A 20,364-nucleotide genomic window follows, 5' to 3' on the forward strand; every position below is an offset into this window, starting at 1 on the left:
AAAAATTTTTGCAGTTTACCCATCTGACAAAGGGCTGATATCCAGAATTTACAGGGAACTAAAACAGATTTACAAGAAAAAAACAAACAAGTCCATTCAAAAGTGGGCAAAAGATATGAAGACACACTTTACAAAAGAAGATATACATGAGGCCAACAAACATATGAAAAAATGCTCATCATCACTGGTCATTAGAGAAATGCAAATCAAAACAACATTCAGATACCATCTCACGCCAGTTAGAATGGTGATCATTAAAAAATCTGGAGATAACAGATGCTGGAGAGGATGTGGAGAAATAGGAACATTTTTACACTGTTGGTGGGAGTGTAAATTAGTTCAACCATTGTGGAAGACAGTGTGATGATTCCTCAAGGACCGAGAAATAGAAATTCCATTTGACCCAGCAATCCCATTACTGGGTATATATCCAAAGGATTACAAATCATTCTATTATAAGGACACGTGCACACGAATGCTCATTGCAGCACTATTTACAATAGGAAGGACCTGGAACCAACCCAAATGCCCATCAACAGTAGACTGGATAGGGAAAATGTGGCACATATACACCATGGAATATTATGCAGCCATCAAAAATGATGAATTTGTTTCCTTTGTAGGGACATGGATGAACCTGGAAACCATCATTCTCAGCAAACTGACAGAAGAGTAGAAGATCAAACACCACATGTTCTCACTCATAGGCGGGTGTTGAACAATGAGAACACATGGACACAGGGAGGGGAGCACTACACACTGGGGTCAGTTGGGGGGAAATAGGGGAGGGACGGTGGGGGGTGGGGAGCTGGGAGAGATGGCAGGGGGAGAAATGCCAGATGTAGGTGATGGGGAGGAAGGCAGCAAATCACACTGCCACGTGTGTACCTATGCAACAATTTTGCATGTTCTTCAATGTACCCCAAAACCTAAAATGTAATAAAATAAATAAGTGGGGAAGAAAAAAAATGAGATGCTGCAATATCCCAAGGTGGACCCACACTCTCACTTGTGCGACTGCAAGGGCAGCCCCACATGGTAGCACATTGAGGCACATGTATCCTCAGGTGTGTGGGGAAGGTGCTGGGTCGGCAAAGGCACCGTATGATTATAGCACGCCTCCCTCAAGGTTCATATTTCTCAGAGATTTAGTAGGAGGCAATATTATTTTTACATTAAAACCAAGACAGATTTGCTTGGGAGCAAATTAAAAAGACATGGAGGTTTAACACAAAACAAGAATGAATTTTGAAGCTTCCAACAGGCCCCAGGGCATACATTCACAGCTCTTTACAGTTAGGGGTGGTTCCAATAGAAAGGCTGGAGAAGTGCTGCCTTGGCCCCCAGAGCCTGGGTGACACCAGTGTGCCTGGAAGCCCACTCCAAGCTTGAGCACAGCATCATCTTCAAACTTTCACGGGGTCATTGCACATCTCTTTTCCCTATGCTAGGATGGGACTGTGTGCCAGGCTGGGTGCCAAGCCCTTTGCATACATTTGGTCTTCACTGGGGTCCTATGGTAAGAGCTATTATCCCATTTTACAGATGACAAAACCAAGACACAGGGATTTGAGGTTCCTGTGAGTGAGTGCCAGAGGCAGAAACTGAATGCTTGATCTGTTTAGCTCTTTAGTGTGCAATTCCAGCACCTACCCTGTGGGAATGCTGGCTAGGCTGCTCCTTAGCGGTGAAGCGATGGGAGTGCAGGAGTGGAGCGGGGCTGGAGAAATCTCAGTTCTCTGATTCAGAGCCTGAATTGTAAGGGCTGAGTAATATCAGTGGTGGTGTACCACGATTGCATTATCAATCTGCCTTTACAGAATCCAGGAGATATTCCACTGTGCACAGTTTGACCTAACTCTATAATTATATTTCAAAGTTTTATCATTTTGCCCAGTCGTGGTGGGCACCATAATGCACTCCATGGCCCAAAAGAGGAGGTCCCAGATAAATACATTGCTTGGAGGTTTTTAGGTCTTTTGTGCTTCTAAGACAGAATATGGAGAAGGAAGACAATTTTTTTTTTTTTTAGGTTAGAGAAACTTGATATTACATTTATTTTTCTTTAAATACATAACTTTCTGTCACCCTCACCCACTGCAGGGAGGAATAGAAAAAATCCCCACGCCCTTCCATTCTGGGGATTTCGTATCTAAAGCCTGAGAGGTGAGGAAGAAGTATAAAAATACTACTTACAAAGAGAAGGAGGTATCAGTTGCTTAACGGTAGATACCCCCATCCCTATGCCCCTTTTGATCCAAAGTGGGGGAGGGGAAAGGCCCCTAGGAATCAATTGGAGTACAGAACTAGCCCTCCTCTAGAGGGTTTGCAAACCTCAGTATGGAACAGGAAGCTCCGAGATTAACTGAGGAAGAGAATGAATGGATAGCACCTTGGGTCCTGGCAGGGGAAGGGCCCTCTCTTACCCTGGAGTCAGCCGGCACCAGCCAGCCTTTGTTTCCACAGGTCCCGTGTAAACATTGACATTTTCCTTAATGTCCCTGCTCTTCTGTTTCATACAGAGCCCCCCTCGCCTTTTGTGGAGGCGCTTGGTTCCTTGGTCTTTCCTTCCTTCCTTTCTAACCTTCCTCCAGAAGAATTGAGAAGGGGAGGGGAGATCTGTAGAGGGGGCAGAGCCCATCTCAACCCTTCTGGGTCAGAGTAGCTCATCCTCCTAAGGGGAACCTTGAAAGAGGATGTCCTCCATGTTCTTGATTGGGATGGACGCCTTCCCCCAGAGCAGGAACAAGGCAGGTAGATAGTCCAGTACCAGGGGACAGTGGTCTTGATGGGTGAGGCCACAAGCATGGAGGAGCAGGGAAGAAGGCTTCATGAGGCAGGAAGTGGGGGCACATCTGGAACTGGTCTGGCACTGAGGGTGGAAGCCCAGCCCTGGACTACCCTTCCCATCACTGGGAAAGTGACCATCATCACCTTACAGTCCTGTTTGTTACAGCTGTGCATCCACAAGACAAAAGGTCTTCTCCAGGTCTAGGTGTAGCTGCAGCACTCATACCAGCTCATACAATAGAATCCCAATATTCTGCGTGGCCTCTGAGGGATCAGCAATGGGCTTGTTACACACGGGGCTGACACAGCGAACTTCCAGCCATTTCACCAGACACCTGGGAGGCTGAGGCAGGAGAATTGCTTGAACCTGGGAGGCAGAGGTTGCAGTGAGCCGAGATCACGCCATTGCACTCCAGCCTGGCAGCTTGCGGTGAAAGGCGTGTTGGCACGGGAGCACACCTAGCTCATCCTTTCCCTTGAAGTCTTCCAGACAGACTGCGCAGGTCTGCCCATATAATTGTAACTTCTTGGCATCACCTTTAACCACCACCTCCTTATATCCATATCGCTCACTCTGTGCCTGGTTCCGGAGTTTGCTGATAAAATAGTAGCAGAAGATAAGGCTGAGCATGAAGACAAAAATGCCGGTGCCGAAGATCACCATGTAGATGTTGAGTGGAAGGTCCTGGAAACAGATGGGTGGCATCGAGCAGGACTTGGTGCTCACCAGTCCCAGGCCACAGAAACACCCGTTACACCACTGGAATGGGTGCATCAGTGAAGTCGCGGCTGGCTTCCTCAGACTAACGGACGCAGGCGGGGTGCCAGGAAGGAGAGGTGGGCGCACCGGCAGCGTGCGGGGCCGCAGGCGGGGTCGGGGCAGCGCGCTGCAGCAGCCCTTCTGCAGAAGCCGAACTCCCTCCGGAGTGGGGTCCTTTGGCGAAGCTGGTGTTCCGCGCAGCAAAGGGGTGAGGAGGAACCAAAGTCCCGCGGAGCAGAGCCGCGCGGAAGACAATTTAGCTCAACTTAAGAAACATGAAATCAGGAGCTCGCTATACACTAGCACCGGGCCCTACAGCTAGAAGAGAGAGACACGCACACTTTTTTTTTTTTTTTTTTTTGGCAGTTAAATACTATGAGAAGGATAAGATAATACCCTTCATCTTGGGTGTTTTCTAGTTCATATTCTCAAAGAAAGATCACTTCTTTGTTTTGGGAGGGGTGAGCAGACTGCCTGGGTCAGGGTCCCTATCATTTGCTGGGGGCAGCATTGGACGACATCGTGGTTTCTTGGAGGTTCATGTGGCTTTCGGTGCAGCAGGTGCAAGATTAAGGCAGTTTGTGCATCACTTATTAAGACAAATTCCCTTTGTCTAGTGCTGTGACTGTTGGCCTGATGAAGGGAAATTGTGAGAAATTTTGCTTGTTTCAGAACTTCAGCTTCCCGTTCTGGCCATCCCCTTGCCTCTGCTAATGTTATTTGTGTCCCGAGGTTTGAAATTATTTGGTTTATTAAAGGGATCCTAATATGAGGCGCTCAGTCAGTGTCACCTCATCTCCTAAGTACTGCCTGCAGCTCCGGGAGGAAGGGATTTAATGGACTCTGGTTCCTTCAGGAAGCTTTATTTGAAATTCATTTGGGCACAGAAATTTTATGGGTACAACCTGATCCAGACATTGCTTAATGAAGTTCTAGGCAGGATGTACTGTCAATGATCTGTGTCTTCTCAAATCCTCAGTTAAGCTCCTCTGATATACCACTAACTTTTAGAAAACCAAAATCTATCACCCAAATTATAATTAATCTTAAGAATAATGAGGTAAAAAGGCACATTCTTTTTTCCTTTAAGTTTTCTTTGTTTTGCTAACAAAGAATTTTAAATTGTGGCTATAGCATTTAAGTGCATACATTTTGAATTTACTTAATGAAGTTCTGGCAGGTATGGAAAATAACACGAAATCATTAGCAAATCAATCAATTAGAGTTTTTTGTGTGTGATAACATCTATAGTATAGATAACATTAAATATCTATAGTATAACTTTCATTTATTCTGTGTCAACTATTGCTTAGAGTAATTCAGTATCATAATCTACATTTAACTTGTTCTACTTTATAAAGGACTTTAAGATAGCACAAATTATCTTCCATAACATATTCTATGACACTGGTATTATCATCCCACTTCTTATTTGAGGACATTGAAATTTAGGAAAGATTAGTTAACTAATTTCACAAAGTAGTGGTCCTAGGAAAGAAACATGTTTTAATAACCAGCCTAGGGTTTTTTCCATTAAATGATCAGATTTTCTGCTATTATGTTTTTGGTTTTAATTAATAGACATATTGGTTCCTACTGACATTTGGCACATCTGGCTTTCTGTTCTTCAAGATCTTCCAGTAGGCTCTTGGCACTCAAATATCAACCAGTGCCAGGCAGCTAATGTCAATGAGGGTGGCGGGCTGGGTGTTAGAATAGGGAGTGGTGGGGACAATGGCAAATTCAAGAGTGTACACTCCACTTAAAAAAGGGTTCCCTTACCTATTCCTACTGGGCATGCTAGCCTGGTGTTGCAAAATCTTTTAAAATTTGAGACAAGCCAGAGATCTGGATTTTATGTGAAATCTCTCTAAGTATTGGCAACCAAAAAATTTTTTTTTTTTTTTACTTTTTAACTCTGCAAGCCAAACAAAACCCATCTACGAGATGGATTCAGCTCATGGCTACTAGTTGTGACATGGGCTTGCCTTCTATTTTTTTGGAGGTACATGTGGAGGAGGAGTGGGTGGGGGGGATAAGGCCAGCGTTACTTACTCAGACTATAGGTGCTTCTTTTCCTGAAGGCAGGAAGTCTGAGCAAAGTTAGGGAGACTGTGGGTTTCCAGGCTGCTTAATGTGGGCTGTTTTGGGACTGCCCTCTTCTTGCACAACTATCTGAAATGAGGGAGACTTCCTTATAATTAGGGGCTGACCACTGGGCACCGTGTCGTTGCTCATGCTCTAGTAGTTGTACATTGTTTAGTATCTTTATTATTATTTCTTTGCTTCCTTCATTCCTTGCCTCTTTTTGGGGGATTTCATTTTCAGTTGAAGATGAAACTGAAATCAGTAACATATGCAAACTTCCCAGGCGGAAGGCTTTAGAAGAGAGTGAACTTTTTTTTTTTTTTAAATTATAATTTAAGTTCTGGGATACATGTGCAGAATATGCAGATTTGTTTCATAAATATACGTGTGCCATGGTGGTTTACTGCACCCACGAACCCGTCATCTACATTAGGTATTTCTCCTAATGCTATCTCTCCTCTAGCCCCTCACCCCCTGACAGGCCCCAGTGTGTGATGTTCTCCTTGTGTCCATGTGTTCTCATTGTTCAATTCCCACTTATGAGTGAGAACATGCAGTGTTTGCTTTTCTGTTCCTGTGTTAGTTTGCTGAGAATGATGGTTTTCAGCTTCATCCATGTCCCTGCAAAGGACATGAACTCATTCTTTTTATGGCTGTATAGTATTCCTTGGTGTATATGTGCCCCAATTTCTTTATCCAGTCTATCATTGATGGGCATCTGGGTTGGTTCCAAGTCTTTGTTATTGTGAATAGTGCTGCAATAAACATACATGTCCATGTGTCTTTATAGTAGATTGATTTATAATCCTTTGGGTATATACCCAGTAATGGGAGTGCCAGGTCAAATGTTATTTCTGGTTCTAGATCCTTGAGGAAACGCCACACCATCTTCCACAATGGTTGAAGTAATTTACACTCCCACTAACAGGGTTAAAGTGTTCCTATTTCTCTACATCCTCTCCAGCATCTGTTGTTAGGGTGAACTTGTTTTAAACTAGATTTTCTTTTGTTTGTGTGACCTGTGGATTTTATTTATTCAGTTTCCTGTCCCTGTAAGCATAGAAAGTTGAAAACTAATTTGATTCAACTTTCCCAGATGCAATATCATGTGTATTTTATGTTAGTTTTTAAAGTTTTTGAATTTTAACCAAACTCAGCACAAAGTGACTATGTTACTGTTGTATGCCCCTGCTCAGCTGCACAAATATATAAGCATTAGACTCAGTTTGTCTTTATTGTAAAGAAATTCAGATCTTCTCTGTGTATCTAATAAAATTCCATCCAGCTTAACATGTGCTGTGACCAAGAGATTCTTTTACTTTATCAATGTAATGGTTTGAACATTTTTGATCTTTGGAGATACGATGAAAAGATGACAAAAGCATGAAATGAAGAAGGTTCACAAACTCCAGATTAAAAACTATCATTTGCTGAGCACTTACTATTTGCCAGGCACTGTGCTAATACTTTACAGTTATCCTACATTATCTCATTTAATCCATTAAACCATGAGCAATGTACCTTCATTCCTATTTTAAAGATGAGAAAATTAAGTCACAGAAAGATTCAATACTTTGCCCAAGATCCTATGAGCAGTCAGGGATGGGACTTGGATTCAAACTCAGGCTAATTTTATCCACAAAGTGTCACATTTCTAACCACCATGTTATATAGATAGCATCATTATCAAAGAAAGAATGATTTCCACTTCTTCAGGAGCTATGCAACAGAATAAGCCAAGAGAAGAGAACTTGTTGAAGTGAGATGTGAATATCACTCTGTGTAATTAAGATGGCGCAAGACCCTTAGCCGATAGAGCAGAAACACACTGGCTGTACTTAGCAGGACACTGAATGCCATGTACTTTCTAGGACTGGTGGAGAATTAAACTGGAAATGCTGGTGCAGCAGCAAACTCCTCTTGCTTGCTGAGGAATGTATGTGTGAGAATATGCCTTCAGCAGTCCATGACTTTGGTGTTAAATGACCATTGGAGGAAACAATGTCAAGTTTTATGATAAGGTGGAATATTGATTTCTGTAATGTTTTGCATGAATTTAATGGCTGTTTTGTGTTTCAGTATGTAAATGTGCCATAATTTATTCAACCAGTTCCTATTAAGAGATACTGAGAATTTAATATGTATATATTTTCATCTCCAACAAATTGTTGCCGTAACTAATCACTCTGAATTGTGCTTCACCATCTCTAGACTCCCATTTGGATTTTAGTGTTTGGTATCACAATAGTCACAGTGCATTGCATTTGTGAACGATAAAATCCAAATACTTCATCTTTGGCAACCAAAGTCTTCTGTGGCGTTCCATTTCAAGACATGGGTAGTTAACATGATAGGTGCCAAGATCTGTAGTTGATCCTATTCTGTACTGTTTGTGCTGCCACACAAACTGATGGTGAAATGGTTTGCTTTTAGCACGTAGCCAACCTGCTGAAATCAACATAACTGGGAAATATGGAAGAATGAAACTGTTGTCTTAACACTTGTCCTTCTTGAATCAGCAATTAAGTTATAGCTTTATCAGTCTTTATTGGTCAAGTGTTTGCTATCTGTGGCTTGTTAAAATGCTGGCAAGTTTTAAAGCCTATAGTGGGACAGTTTACATATATTTTGTTTATTGGGTGCATTTAATTTGGAAAGACATTAATGAGGCTAAATTAAAATAGATATTTTATGGCTGCTACTGTTTTTCCTAGTAGCTGTTAATGTATGTAGCTAGTAAGATAAAAGAAACAAAGAATTTAAAATTAATAACCTTGGAAGAAATTCCAGACTGGGTACATTTGGGATTGCCAGGAATGCTCTTTTGTGATGAAGTTGTTGGATTATCATCTCAGCCTTTGCTTCCTTATTGGATATTAGTGTAACTAATGTGATAACTTATTCAAGTTTGTGATAAATGATTCAAATGGTACAGAGTATGTAGGAAAAATAAATACTCCTTACTCCTTTGAGTGCTCTTCTGAGCAACTCTGTATTGACCGATTTTTCTTTTACTTTTCTAGAAACTATCTATGACTACAAATATATTTAATTATTGTCACATTGGCATCTATGTAGCATGTCTTTATCTATTATATTTAATGATAGACCTATTTAATCTTACAAACATCTAACTTTGATTTTCCATAAATGGGATGATAATGTTCTCAGTTCTCCTATTACTTGCTTTTTTTCACTTAATAGCACCTCTCTAACATAATTTTCTGTTGTTATTATGGGGTGGCCAATAAGTGTACTAAGTTTTACATCAAGAGGAAATGTTATTTGCTGTGGAGTGATAGAAGCTGCACTCAGAGAAGAGCCATCTAACTTACAACTATTCCTTGAAGGTCTGCAATGTACCAGGCATTGTTCTAGGCAAGGGTCTTTGCAAATATCTAAGTGTGAAAAATGGCTGACGAGTGTGTTTGGACCCCGCAACCCTGTGGACAAGTGCCTTGTTCTGGCTTCCTGGTAGACTTGGGGCTCAGCTGTGAAAAAGCACAGCTGGAATCCAGTTCTCACCACAGAACATCTGCTTGATCCTGAGGAAGTTACATAACTTTTCTTTGCTTCAATTTAGTTTAATTGTAAAATGGGGTTAATAATTCTCTGTTTCCTAGGTTGTGAGGATTAAATATGATGCAAAGTAGTTAGCATAATTTCTGACACATAGTAAGTGCTCAGTAAATGTTAGATATTATTATTATTGCTGAGCCTAATAATAATAATTATATTATTATTATAGCTTTGTATTTACTTTCCAATAATTTAAATATGAAGTTATCTTCTATGCATGTTAATATGGGTGTTCTTAAGCATGAGCCACTAAACTTTAAAAAATAAAAGCTTTAAAAATCAAATTGGGCTAGTCTTAACATGCCAGTCAAATTTAAAAGGTTCATTTTTATGCAGATAAACTATCAACCTACTAATGAATGGTATAAAAGTTGTATAAAATATTTTATTTTACATATTCTGAAAGATGGGGAGAAATTATACCAGATTTTTAGAAGACTAAAAACTGTAAGAGGAACAAAAATTTTTATGAAAAAAGTTAAAGATACTGAGATTCATGAACTTAGTTAATAGAAGTTTAAGGGATGACTATGGCTATTTTCAACACTATAAAGTTTGTTAGAAAAAGGAGTATATATGGGAAAATAGAGTCAGATTACTCCCCTGGAGAGAGATAAGGAAGAAACTGTGTTTTGGAAAGGTTGAGGAGGCTTTGGGACAAATTTGGGTGTGTTTTTATTTATTTTCATTTTTTCATTGATCATAGGAAAGTTCAAAATTCTTTTTTTATATATATATGTATTTTATTGCACTTTAGGTTATGGGGTACATGTGCAGAACATGCAAGATTGTTGCATAGGTACATACATGGCAATGTGATTTGCTGCCTCCATCCCCTACCCCATCACCTAGATCTGATATTTCTCCCCATGTTATCCCTCTCCAACCTCCCCACCCACCACTGTCCCTCCCCTAGTCCTGCATAACAGTGTGTGATGCTCCCCTCCCTGTGTCCATGTGTTCTCATTGTTAAACACCTGCCTGTAAGTGAGAACATGTGGTGTTTGATTTTCTGTTCTTGTGTCAGTTTGCTGAGAATAATGGCTTCCAGATTCATCCATGTCCCTATAAAGGACATGAACTCATCATTTTTTATGGCTGCATAGTATTCCATGCTGTACATGTGCCACATTTTCCTTGTCCAGTATTTGATTCTCTTTGTAGCAATTGTGAATGGGAGTTCACTCTTGGTTTTGCTCTCTTTTAGTCTGTTATTGGTGTATAGGAATGCTTGTGATTTCTGCACATTGATTTTGTATCCTGAGACTTTGCAGAAGTTTCTTATCAATTTCAGATTTGAGCTGAGAAAATGGGGTCTTCTAAATATATGATCATGTCATCTGCAAATAGAGACAGTTTGACTTCCTCCTTTCCTAATTGAATACACTTTATTTCTTTTTCTTGCCTGATTGCTCTGGCTAGAACTTCCAATACTATATTGAATAGGAGTGGTGAGAGAGGACATCCTTGTCTAGTGCCTGATTTCAAAGGGAATGCCTCCAGTTTTTTCCCATTCAGTATGATTTTGGCTGTGGTTTTGTCATAAATAGCTTTTATTATTTTGAGATATGTTCCATCAATACCTAGTTTATTGAGAGTTTTTAGCATAAAGGGCTGTTGAATTTTGTCAAAGGCCTTCTCTACATCTACTGAGATAATCATGTGGTTTTTGTCTTTGGTTCTGCTTATGTGGTGGATTACATTTATGCACTTGTGTATGTTGAACCAGCCTTGCATGTGCAGGATGAAGCCTACTTGATCATGGTGGATAAGCTTTTTGATGTGCTGTTGCAATCAGTTTGCCAGTATTTTATTGAAGATTTTTGCATTGATGTTCATCATGGATATTGACTTGAAGTTTTCTTTTTTTGTTGAGTCTCCGCCGGGTTTGGTATCAGGATGACATTGGTCTCATAAAATGATTTGGGAAAAGTTCCCTCTTTTTGTATTGTTTGGAATAGTTTTGGAAGGAGTGTTACCAGCTCCTCTTTGTATGTCTGGTAGAATTCAGCTGTGAACCCATCTGGACCTGGGCTTTTTTTGGTTGGTAGGCTCTTAATTGCTGCCTCAACTTCAGACCTTGTTATTGGTCTATTCAGCATTTTGACTTCTTCTTGGTTTAGGCTTGAGAGGGTACAAGTGTCCAGGAATTTATCCATTTCTTCCAGGTTTACTGGTTTATGTGCATACAGTTGTTTGTAGTAATCTCTGATGGTAGTTTGTATTTCTGTGGAATCTGTGGTGATATCCCCTTTATCGTTTTTTAATGCATCTCTTTGATTCTTCTCTCTTTTCTTTTTCATTAATCTGGCTAGTGGCCTATTTATTTGGTCTTTCCAAAAAACCAGCTCCTGGATTTATTGATTTTTTGAAGCATTTTTCTTGTCTTTATCTCCTTCAGTTCTGCTGTGATCATAGTTATTTCTTGTCTTCTGCTAGCTTTTGAGTTTTTTTGTTCTTGCTCGTCTAGCTCTTTCAATTTCGAAGATAGAGTGTTGATTTCTTGCTTCTCCTGTGGGCATTTATTGCTGTAAATTTCCCTCTAGACACTGCTTTAAATGTGTTCCAGAGATTCTGGTATGTTGTGTCTTCATTCTTGTTGGTTTCAAAGAACATCTTTATTTCTGCCTTCATTTCATTGTTTATCCAGTCAACAGTCAAGAGCCAGTTGTTCAGTTTCCATGAAGTTGTGTGGTTCTGAGTTAGTTTCTGAATCCTGAGTTCTAATTTGATTGCACTGTGATCTGAGAGACTGTTTGTTATGATTTCCCTTCTTTTGCATTTGCTTAGCAGTGATTTACTTCCCATTATGTGGTTAATTTAGAGTAAGTGTGATTTGGTGCTGAGAAGAATGTACATTCTGTGGATTTGGAGTGGAGAGTCTGTAGATGTCTATTAGGTTTGCTTGGTCCAGATCTGAGTTCAAGTCCTGGATATCCTTGTTAATTTTCTGTCTTGTTGATCTGTCTAATATTAACAGTGGAGTGTTAAAGTCTCCCACTATTATTGTGTGAGAGTCTAAGTTTCTTTGTAGGTCGTTAAGAACTTGCTTTACGTATCTGAGTGCTCCTGTGTTGGGTGCGTGTATATTTAGGATCATTAGCTCTTCTTGTTGCATTGGTCCTTTTACCATTATGTAATGCCCTTCTTTGTCTCTTTTGATCTTGGTTGGTTTAAAGTCTATTTTATCAGAGACTAGGATTGCAACTCCTGCTTTTTTTTTTGCTCTCCATTTGCTTGGTAAATCTTCCTCTATCCCGTTATTTTGAGCCTATGTGTATCCTTACATGTGAGATGGATTTCCTGGATACAGCACACCAATGGGTTTTGACTTTTTATCCAATTTGCCAGTCTGTGTCTTTTGATTGGGGCACTTAGCCCATTTACCCTTCGGATTAATATTGTTATGTGTGAATTTGATCCTGCCATTTTGATGCTAGCTGGCTGTTTTGCCCATTAGTTAATAAAGTTTCTTCATTGTGTCGATGGTCTTTACTATTTGGTATGTTTTTGGAGTGGCTGGTACTGGTTGTTCCTTTCTATGTTTAGTGCTGCTTTCAGGAGCTCTTGTAAGGCAGGCCTGGTGGTAACGAAATCTCTGAGCAATTGCTTGTTCATAAAGGATTTTATTTCTCCTTCACTTATGAAGTTTAGTTTGGCTGTATATGAAATTCTAGGTTGAAAGTTCTTTTCTTTGAGGATGTTGAATATTGGCCCCCCACTCTCTTCTGGCTTGTAGGGTTTCTGCTGAGAGATCCACTGTGAATCTAATAGACTTCCCTTTGTGAGTTACCCCACCTTACTCTTTGGCTGCCCTTAGCATCTTTTCCTTCATTTTAGCACTGGTGAATCTGAAGATTATGTGCCTTGGTGTTGCTCTTCTTGAGGAATATCTTTGTGGTGTTCTCTTTATTTCCTGAAGTTGAATATTGGCTTGACTTGCTAGGTTGGGGAAGTTCTCCTTGATAATATCCTGAAGAGTGTTTTCCAGCTTGGATTCATTCTCTCTGACACATTCAGGTACACCTATCAAACATAGATTTGGTCTTTTCACACAATCCCATATTTTTTGGATACTTTGCTTATTTCTTTTTACTCTTTTTTCTCTAATCTTGCCTTCTCATTTTATTTCATTGTGTTGATTTTCAGTCTCTGATATCCTTTCTTCTGTTTGGTTGATTCGGCTGTTGAAACTTGTGTATGCATCATGAAGTTCTCGTATTGTGTTTTTCAGCTCCATCAGTTCATTTATTTTCTTCTCTAAGCTGTTTAGAAATTTATTACCCACCTTCTGAAGCCTGTTTCTATCAATTAATCAGACTCATTCTCGATCCAGCTTTGTTCCCTTGCTGGTGAGGAGTTGTGATCACTTGTAGGAGGAGTGGCATTCTTGTTTCAGGTGTTTTCATCCTTTTTGGACTGGTTTCTTTCCGTCTTTGTGGTTTTATCTACCTGTGGCCTTTGTAGTTAGTGACTTTCAGATGGGGTCTCTGAGTGGACATCCCTTTTGTTGATGATGAAGTTCTTTCTGTTTTTTAGTTTTCCTTCTAACTGTCAGGCCCCTCTGCTGTAGGACTGCTGGAGGTCCATACCAGACCCTGCTTGCCTTGGCATCACCTGCGGTGGCTGCAGAACAGTAAGGGTTTCTGCCAGTTTCTTCTTCTGTTATCTTCATCCCAGAACGATACCTGCCAGATGTCAGCCTGAGCTCTCCTTTATGATATGTTTCTTTGGATTAACCGAGGTCAGGGAACTGCTTGAGGAGACAGTCTGTCCCTTACAGGAGCTCAAGTGCTGAGCTGTGAGCTCCATTGTTCTGTTCAGAGTTGCTGGGCAGGCACTTTTAAGTCTGTTGCAGTGGAACTCATAACTGCATCTTTTCCCAGGTGCTCTGTCCTGGGAAGGTGGGACTTTATTTATAAGTTCATGACATGCTGCTGCCTTTTTTCACAGCTGCCCTGCCCAGTGAGGAGGTAGTCTAGTCACAGTCTGCCAGCAGAGGCATTGCTGAGCTGCTGTGGGCTCTGCTGAGCTGCTGTGTGAACTTCCTTTTGGTTTTGTTTATAGAGGTATAGTTAGAACTGCCTGGGTAATGGCAGTCTGTTTCAATAATGGTGGACTGCCTCTGTCTTGGTAGACTGCCTCTGTCATGGCAGACTGCCTTGGTAGCAGTGAACTGCCTCTGTAGTGGCAGATGCCCTTACTCCCACAGAACTGGACTGTCCCGGGTCCAGCCGCACTAGCTCTGCAACTCTCAATCCAGAGCATTTCAGATTGCTGATCTTTGTGGGGGCAGGACCTGCCTAGTTAGATCACCTGGCTCCCTGTTTCAGCCACCTTTTTTCAGTTGAGTGGGCATCTCTGTCTCCCAGGTGTTCCAGGTGCCAGTTGAAACGGCTGCCCAGATTTGTGTGACTTTTTGTGCAGAGACCTGCTGTGCCAGCTGAAACAGCCGTGCTGGAAACTCATGGTGCTTTTCAACCCGGGTATCTCCTGGTCTGTGGGCTGTAATAACCCATTTGGAAATGCAGTGATCCCTCACCCTCTGTGCAGTTCTTGCTGGGAACTGCACTCCAGAGCTGTTCCTGTTTGGTCATCTTCTGGGTGTGTTTTTATAGGCATGTACACACTCACACACCCACACAGGCTTGCTCCTCCAGATCTTGCTTCTCCACCTTGCTGTACACTGCTAGCCCTAGGTGCACTGTGTTTTTTGGCTTTCAGTTGGCCCAGTGGAGGTACCATTTGGAGGCTGGAGGGCAAGAGGAGAGTGAGATTCAGCTGTTCATTCTGCCGCTTTCTCCTGGTGATTGTAATTGGCATGGCTGCTGTTGTTCTCTATGACAGATCTTGTTTATTTCCTCAGGGTCCTTCTATAGTTGTTTATTTATTAATTGGTTCATTGTTTGTTTCATCAGAATGTAGGTCCCAAGAAGGTAGGGACTCTGTGTATTTTGTTGAAATTAATATCTGTAGGCTAGTACAGTACTTAGGTCATAGTAGGTGCTCAATGAATAATTGTTGCATAAATGCATAAGAACACAAAACCTAATAGCATAGCCAATGGTCTTTATCAATATCTTCCATATGTAAGCTCTTTGACATTGTTTTGTACCTGTGGTCTCCCCAACTAAACTAACATTTCAGAGGGCAGATGCTTTATGCTAAAAAAAAAAAAATTCTCCATAGTGCTTAAGATCACCTAGAGCACACCTAAGCATTGAAAACATACTTATGGACTGGTTGACTACTAACACATGCTATATTGTTAGAATTACCAATTAATACATTCAACAAATATTTCTTGAACCCCTACTATGTGCTAGGCATTGTTTTAGGTTCCCTGGATACATCAGTGAACAAAATGAAGACCCCTGGAATCTTTGGGAGGGAGAAAGACTGTATATATATCCATAAAAATGAGTAAAATATACAGTACATTATAAGATGATAAATACTGTGACAATGTTAAAGACAAGCAGAGCATGCTCAGGAAGATGGAAAGGTGGGTGCTGAGATGGGGATGGGAGCAGGTTGTGATGGAAACAGGATGTCTAGAAGAGGCTTTACTGAGAAGATGATATTCAAACAAAGACATGAAGAAGTCAAGGGAGTTGGGCAAGCAAATACTGTGGGAAAGAGGTTTTATTCCAAAAGGCAAGAACAGCCAGTGCGGTGCCCTCAGGCAGTCACATGTTCAAGCAGGAGTGAGGAGGCCTGTGTGACTGGAGTAGATTAAGGGGCAGAGAAACAGGGAATGAGGTCTTGGAAGCAAGGGGAAGGAGGACCGCCAGGATTTGTAAGACCTGGAAAGCTGTCACAGAGTTTTAAGCAGCAGGGTGATATAATCTGACAGCTTTTTATTTTATTTTTATTTTTTTTACTGCATTTTAGGTTTTGGGGTACATGTGAAGAGCATGCAAGATTGTTGCATAGGTACACACATGGCAGCGTGATTTGCTGCCTTCCTCCCCATCACCTATATCTGGCATTTCTCCCCATGCTATCTCTCTCCAACTCCCCACCACCTGCTATCCCTCCCCTATTTCCCCCCAACAGACCCCAGTGTGTGATGCTCCCCTCCCTGTGTCCATGTGTTCTCATTGTTCAACACCCACTTACGAGTGAGAACATGCAGTGTTTGATTTTCTGTTCTTGTGTCAGTTTGCTGAGAATGATGGTTTCCAGGTTCATCCATGTCTCTACAAAGGACATGAACTCAACATTTTTTATGGCTGCATAGTATTTCATGGTGTATATGTGCCACATTTTCCCTGTTCAGTCTATCATCGATCGGCATTTGGGATGGTTCCAGGTCTTTGCTATTGTAAACAGTGCTGCAATGAACATTTGTGTGCATGTGTCCTTATAGTAGAACGATTTATAATCCTTTGGATATATACCCAGTAATGGGATTGCTGGGTTAAATGGAATTTCTATTTCTAGGTCCTTGAGGAATCATCACACTGCCTTCCACAATGGTTGAACTAATTTACACTCCCACCAACAGTGTAAAAGTGTTCCTATTTCTCCACATCCTGTCCAGCATCTGTTGTCTCCAGATTTTTTAATGATTGCCATTCTAACTGGCATGAGATGGTGTCTCAATGTAGTTTTGATTTGCATTTCTCTAATGACCAGTGATGATGAGCATTTTTTCATATGTTTGTTGGCCTCACGTATGTCTTCTTTTGTAAAGTGTCTGTTCATATCCTTTGCCCACTTTTGAATGGGCTTGTTTGTTTTTTTTCTTGTAAATCTGTTTTAGTTCCTTGTAGATTCTGGATATTAGCCCTTTCTCAGATGGGTAGATTGCAAAAATTCTTTCCCAATCTGTTGGTTGCCGATTCACTCTAATGACTGTTTCTTTTGCTGTGCAGAAGCTGTGGAGTTTGATTAGGTCCCATTTGTCTATTTTGGCTTTTGTTGCCAATGCTTTTGGTGTTTTGGTCATGAAGTCCTTGCCAATGCCTATGTCCTGAATGGTTTTGCCTAGATTTAGAAGGATCACTTGCTTCTTTGTTGAAAGGTACAAGGCAGGAGGCAGGGAAACTGGTTAGGAGGCCTCATTGGGACCCATGTGAAAGATGGTGGCGGCTCAGACAGGGCGATGGCAGTTGGGAGGAGTGGTCAGTCTCTGGACATGTTCTGAAGGTTTCTATATCTACTTGACAGCCAGGTTTAGCACATATTTTACCTTTAAATTGGGACATAGAAGATAGTAGGAAAACATCTGTGGGTAAATGCTTTTGTGTGGCAATTGTGACTGGCATACCTCTGGGTTCCTTTCATTAAATACACTGCAGGCATCTGTTCCTCTAATCTGTTCTACATTTCATGAACAAAACTGTATTGACAAGCCCTTGAGGGAGAAAAGGAATGCAGAGGAAAACAGTTATCTATTAATTTCAGTTTGGGGGATATATGCAAGTAAGTATAGTACTTTTTAAATTTATTTGATCTTGAATGGATTAACGGCATCTTCCTGGCTAATCTAGGGGGTCTTTAAAGTTAAGGGTCTCAATAAACAATGACTTAAACATATTCTATTTGTATGTTCAAATTTCAAAATTTCTATTTGAAACCCCAAATTGCCAGTTTTTGTTTAATCTTATATAACTGGAAAATGGCAAGGTGGATAGTATTTTGTTTGATCTGCAACATTACATAATGACAAAATTAATTTATATATTGATTTGATTAAAAATTCCAAAAAGAGTTAATGACAGTTCCTTGGTATAGTACTGAAAAGCTGGTTTTTAGATTTGGGCTGTGGATAAGTAAGTGTTTCCTATTTTATTACATTAAAATATGAATCTATAACAGAAATCATGATCTATCCCAATAAGTTTTACATCAAGAGGAAATGTTACAAAAATATTTGCTGTGGAGCGATAGAAGCTTCACTTGGAGAAAAATCCATTTAATTTTACAACTATTCCTTGAGGGTCTGCAACGTACCATGCACTGTTCTAGGCAAGGGGATCTGTCAGTGAACAAAACATTTCTGTGCATGGAATTGACATTCAAATGAAGGAGACAAGAAAACATTTACATAATGTCAGTTAATTGTATGTGCTATAAAAATAAGCATGTAAATAAATGAATAGTATTCATTGGATAGGGTTGTTAAGGAAGGTCTCTGTGACTATTTGGCATTTAAAGAGAGGCTTGAATGAAGTAGAGCTGTGAGCCATGTAAATATATAGCGCAAGAGCATCCCAGACAAGGCAGATAGCCAAAGGCAGAACACGGAGGTGGGGACTTTACAGCTGTTAGTATAAATACCCAGGTCTGTCAGCTACTGTGCTTAGAATAATAGCTCTGCTCTTGAATGTTCCCTGCAGAGGGCAAGTGGCTGTGGACAGGTTTGAGTGACTGGTGTCTCTACCTCTAAGCAGGTGCTCTGGGACTCAAAATATTGGAGGCCCTCTGTGACTACCCCTCATTTACACAGCCATCAATTCCTGAAGGCGCCTTTTTTTATGTCTTTGTATTCACTGTTCACAGGCTTTGTATTTAGAGGCTCAAAATCATCATCTTTCAAGGTGCTCCACAATTCCTACCTAATTTTCTACACAGAGACTGTGGGAATGTAATTCTCTTTTTCTAGTTCATCTGGTTTCCGAGTTTGTCTTCTGAAGCCACAAAGAACAAACCTGTGCTTTTTTCCTCCCTTTCTACATGGTAGTTGCAATGCTTTGAATGTGTCCCCCAAAGTTTATGTGTTGAAAGCTTAATCCCAATGCAACAGTGTTGAGAGGTGGGACCTTTAAGAGGTGTTCAGGTCATAAGCGCTCTGCCCTAATGAGTAGACTTATGTCATTATTTTGGGAGTGGGTTCATTTTGGCAAGAGTGATTTTGTTATAAAAGTGAATTTGGCCCCCACATGCTCTTTCACCCTCTTGCTTTATATCATGGAATGATGCAGCAAGAAGGCTCTCACTAGGTGCCGGCACCTTGATACTGGACTACCCAGCCTCTGGAACTATAAGAAACAAATCTCTTTCTTTGTAAATTACCGAGTCTCAGGTATTCTATTATAGCAGTGTAAAATAGACTAAGATGGCAGTTTTCAAGTATTTGCAGACAGACATCGTACAATTCCTTTCAGAATTTTATTTTCCAGACTGAATCTCCTGGTTCCACTGATAGTTTGTCTATGAGATGTTTCCAACTCTCTTGCTTCTTTGTTGACCATTTTTGGGCACACTTTTGAGTTTGTCAAAATTTCTTAAACATTTGATGCTTAGTATTTAGAGTGTGATATTGTGCTGGCCTAGAGCCAGAACCTGAGCAACACTATTTTATAAAATGCAAAACTGTTTTTTAAATAAGTTGAAATGGCTGCCCCATTCTCCTCACAATAACTACTGTCCTTGGCCTCTGTAAATAGAACTGCTAGTTTATTCTGCAAAACTATGTAAAGCTGCTTACCTTTCCTTATCAGTAACTGCTAAAATCTGTGACTTCTATCACCACCCAGACGATGTGTAAACAAATGTATATCCTGACTTCTGTAAACCACTGAAGTAACAAACAGAATGACAAAAGTCCCCTGGCCCTTGGAATGTCCGGAGACCCCCGCCCTTGTCTCCACCCAGGAGGTGAATCACAGAATCCCCAAGCCCTTGGAATGTCCGAAACCTTTTCATCCCCATCCTCGCTCCTCACCCCCACACCCAAGGTGATTTTTCGGATATAAAAAGTCGTGGCACCCTCCTTTTGACACCACAGGTTGGAGAGACGTGAGTCCTCTGTGGTCGCCGGCATAATAAATGACCCTGCAATCTGACATACTTTTGTCTTGGTGATAACTTTCTACACTCGGCCCAATACAACAAGAGCATACATTATGTTCCAGATATACTCTAATCCATTAGTCTCAAGGATGAAAGGACTAAAAACTCCTTTCATCTGAACATTGTATTTCCTTAATCTGAACACAATACTTTGATTCAAAAATTGCATCATTTTGTTTTGCATATGTATCTTTTAATTAATTCATATGTATCTTATAATCATAGGCTCAACCTTCCTCAAAAGTGAGACAGATTTAAGACTGTACCATTTGTGTGTCTTCAGGCAAATTTTATTTAACCTCTCAGAGTCAAATTTTCTTAATTATAAAATTGCATACATAATC

The 20,364-nt window shown here is 40.6% G+C and overlaps 1 protein-coding gene across 1 annotated transcript; it reads right to left on the reverse strand.

Moving 5' to 3' along the window:
- Positions 1-3,187: 3,187 nt before the first annotated feature.
- LOC119474100 lies at positions 3,188-19,991 on the reverse strand. The gene is made up of 2 exons (XM_037745744.1): positions 19,760-19,991; positions 3,188-3,810 (listed from the first exon to the last, which is right to left on the reverse strand). Exons 1-2 carry the CDS (start codon positions 19,989-19,991, stop codon positions 3,188-3,190), a joined length of 855 nt encoding a protein of 284 aa, XP_037601672.1.
- Positions 19,992-20,364: the final 373 nt, after the last annotated feature.

The sequence above is a fragment of the Cebus imitator genome, unplaced genomic scaffold (assembly GCF_001604975.1).
Source record: "Cebus imitator isolate Cc_AM_T3 unplaced genomic scaffold, Cebus_imitator-1.0 Scaffold211, whole genome shotgun sequence".
Taxonomy (NCBI): domain Eukaryota; kingdom Metazoa; phylum Chordata; class Mammalia; order Primates; family Cebidae; genus Cebus; species Cebus imitator.

What these genes read in the sequence shown, in the direction of transcription:
- LOC119474100 (XM_037745744.1), bottom strand. Translation starts at nt 19,991, where the DNA reads ATGCCGGCGACCACAGAGGACTCACGTCTCTCCAACCTGTGGTGTCAA. An exon ending in CAGGGGACTTTTGTCATTCT is followed by an intron (nt 3,811 to 19,759) that starts GTTTGTTACTTC and finishes TCTTAAGTTGAG; the next exon opens with CTAAATTGTCTTCCGCGCGG.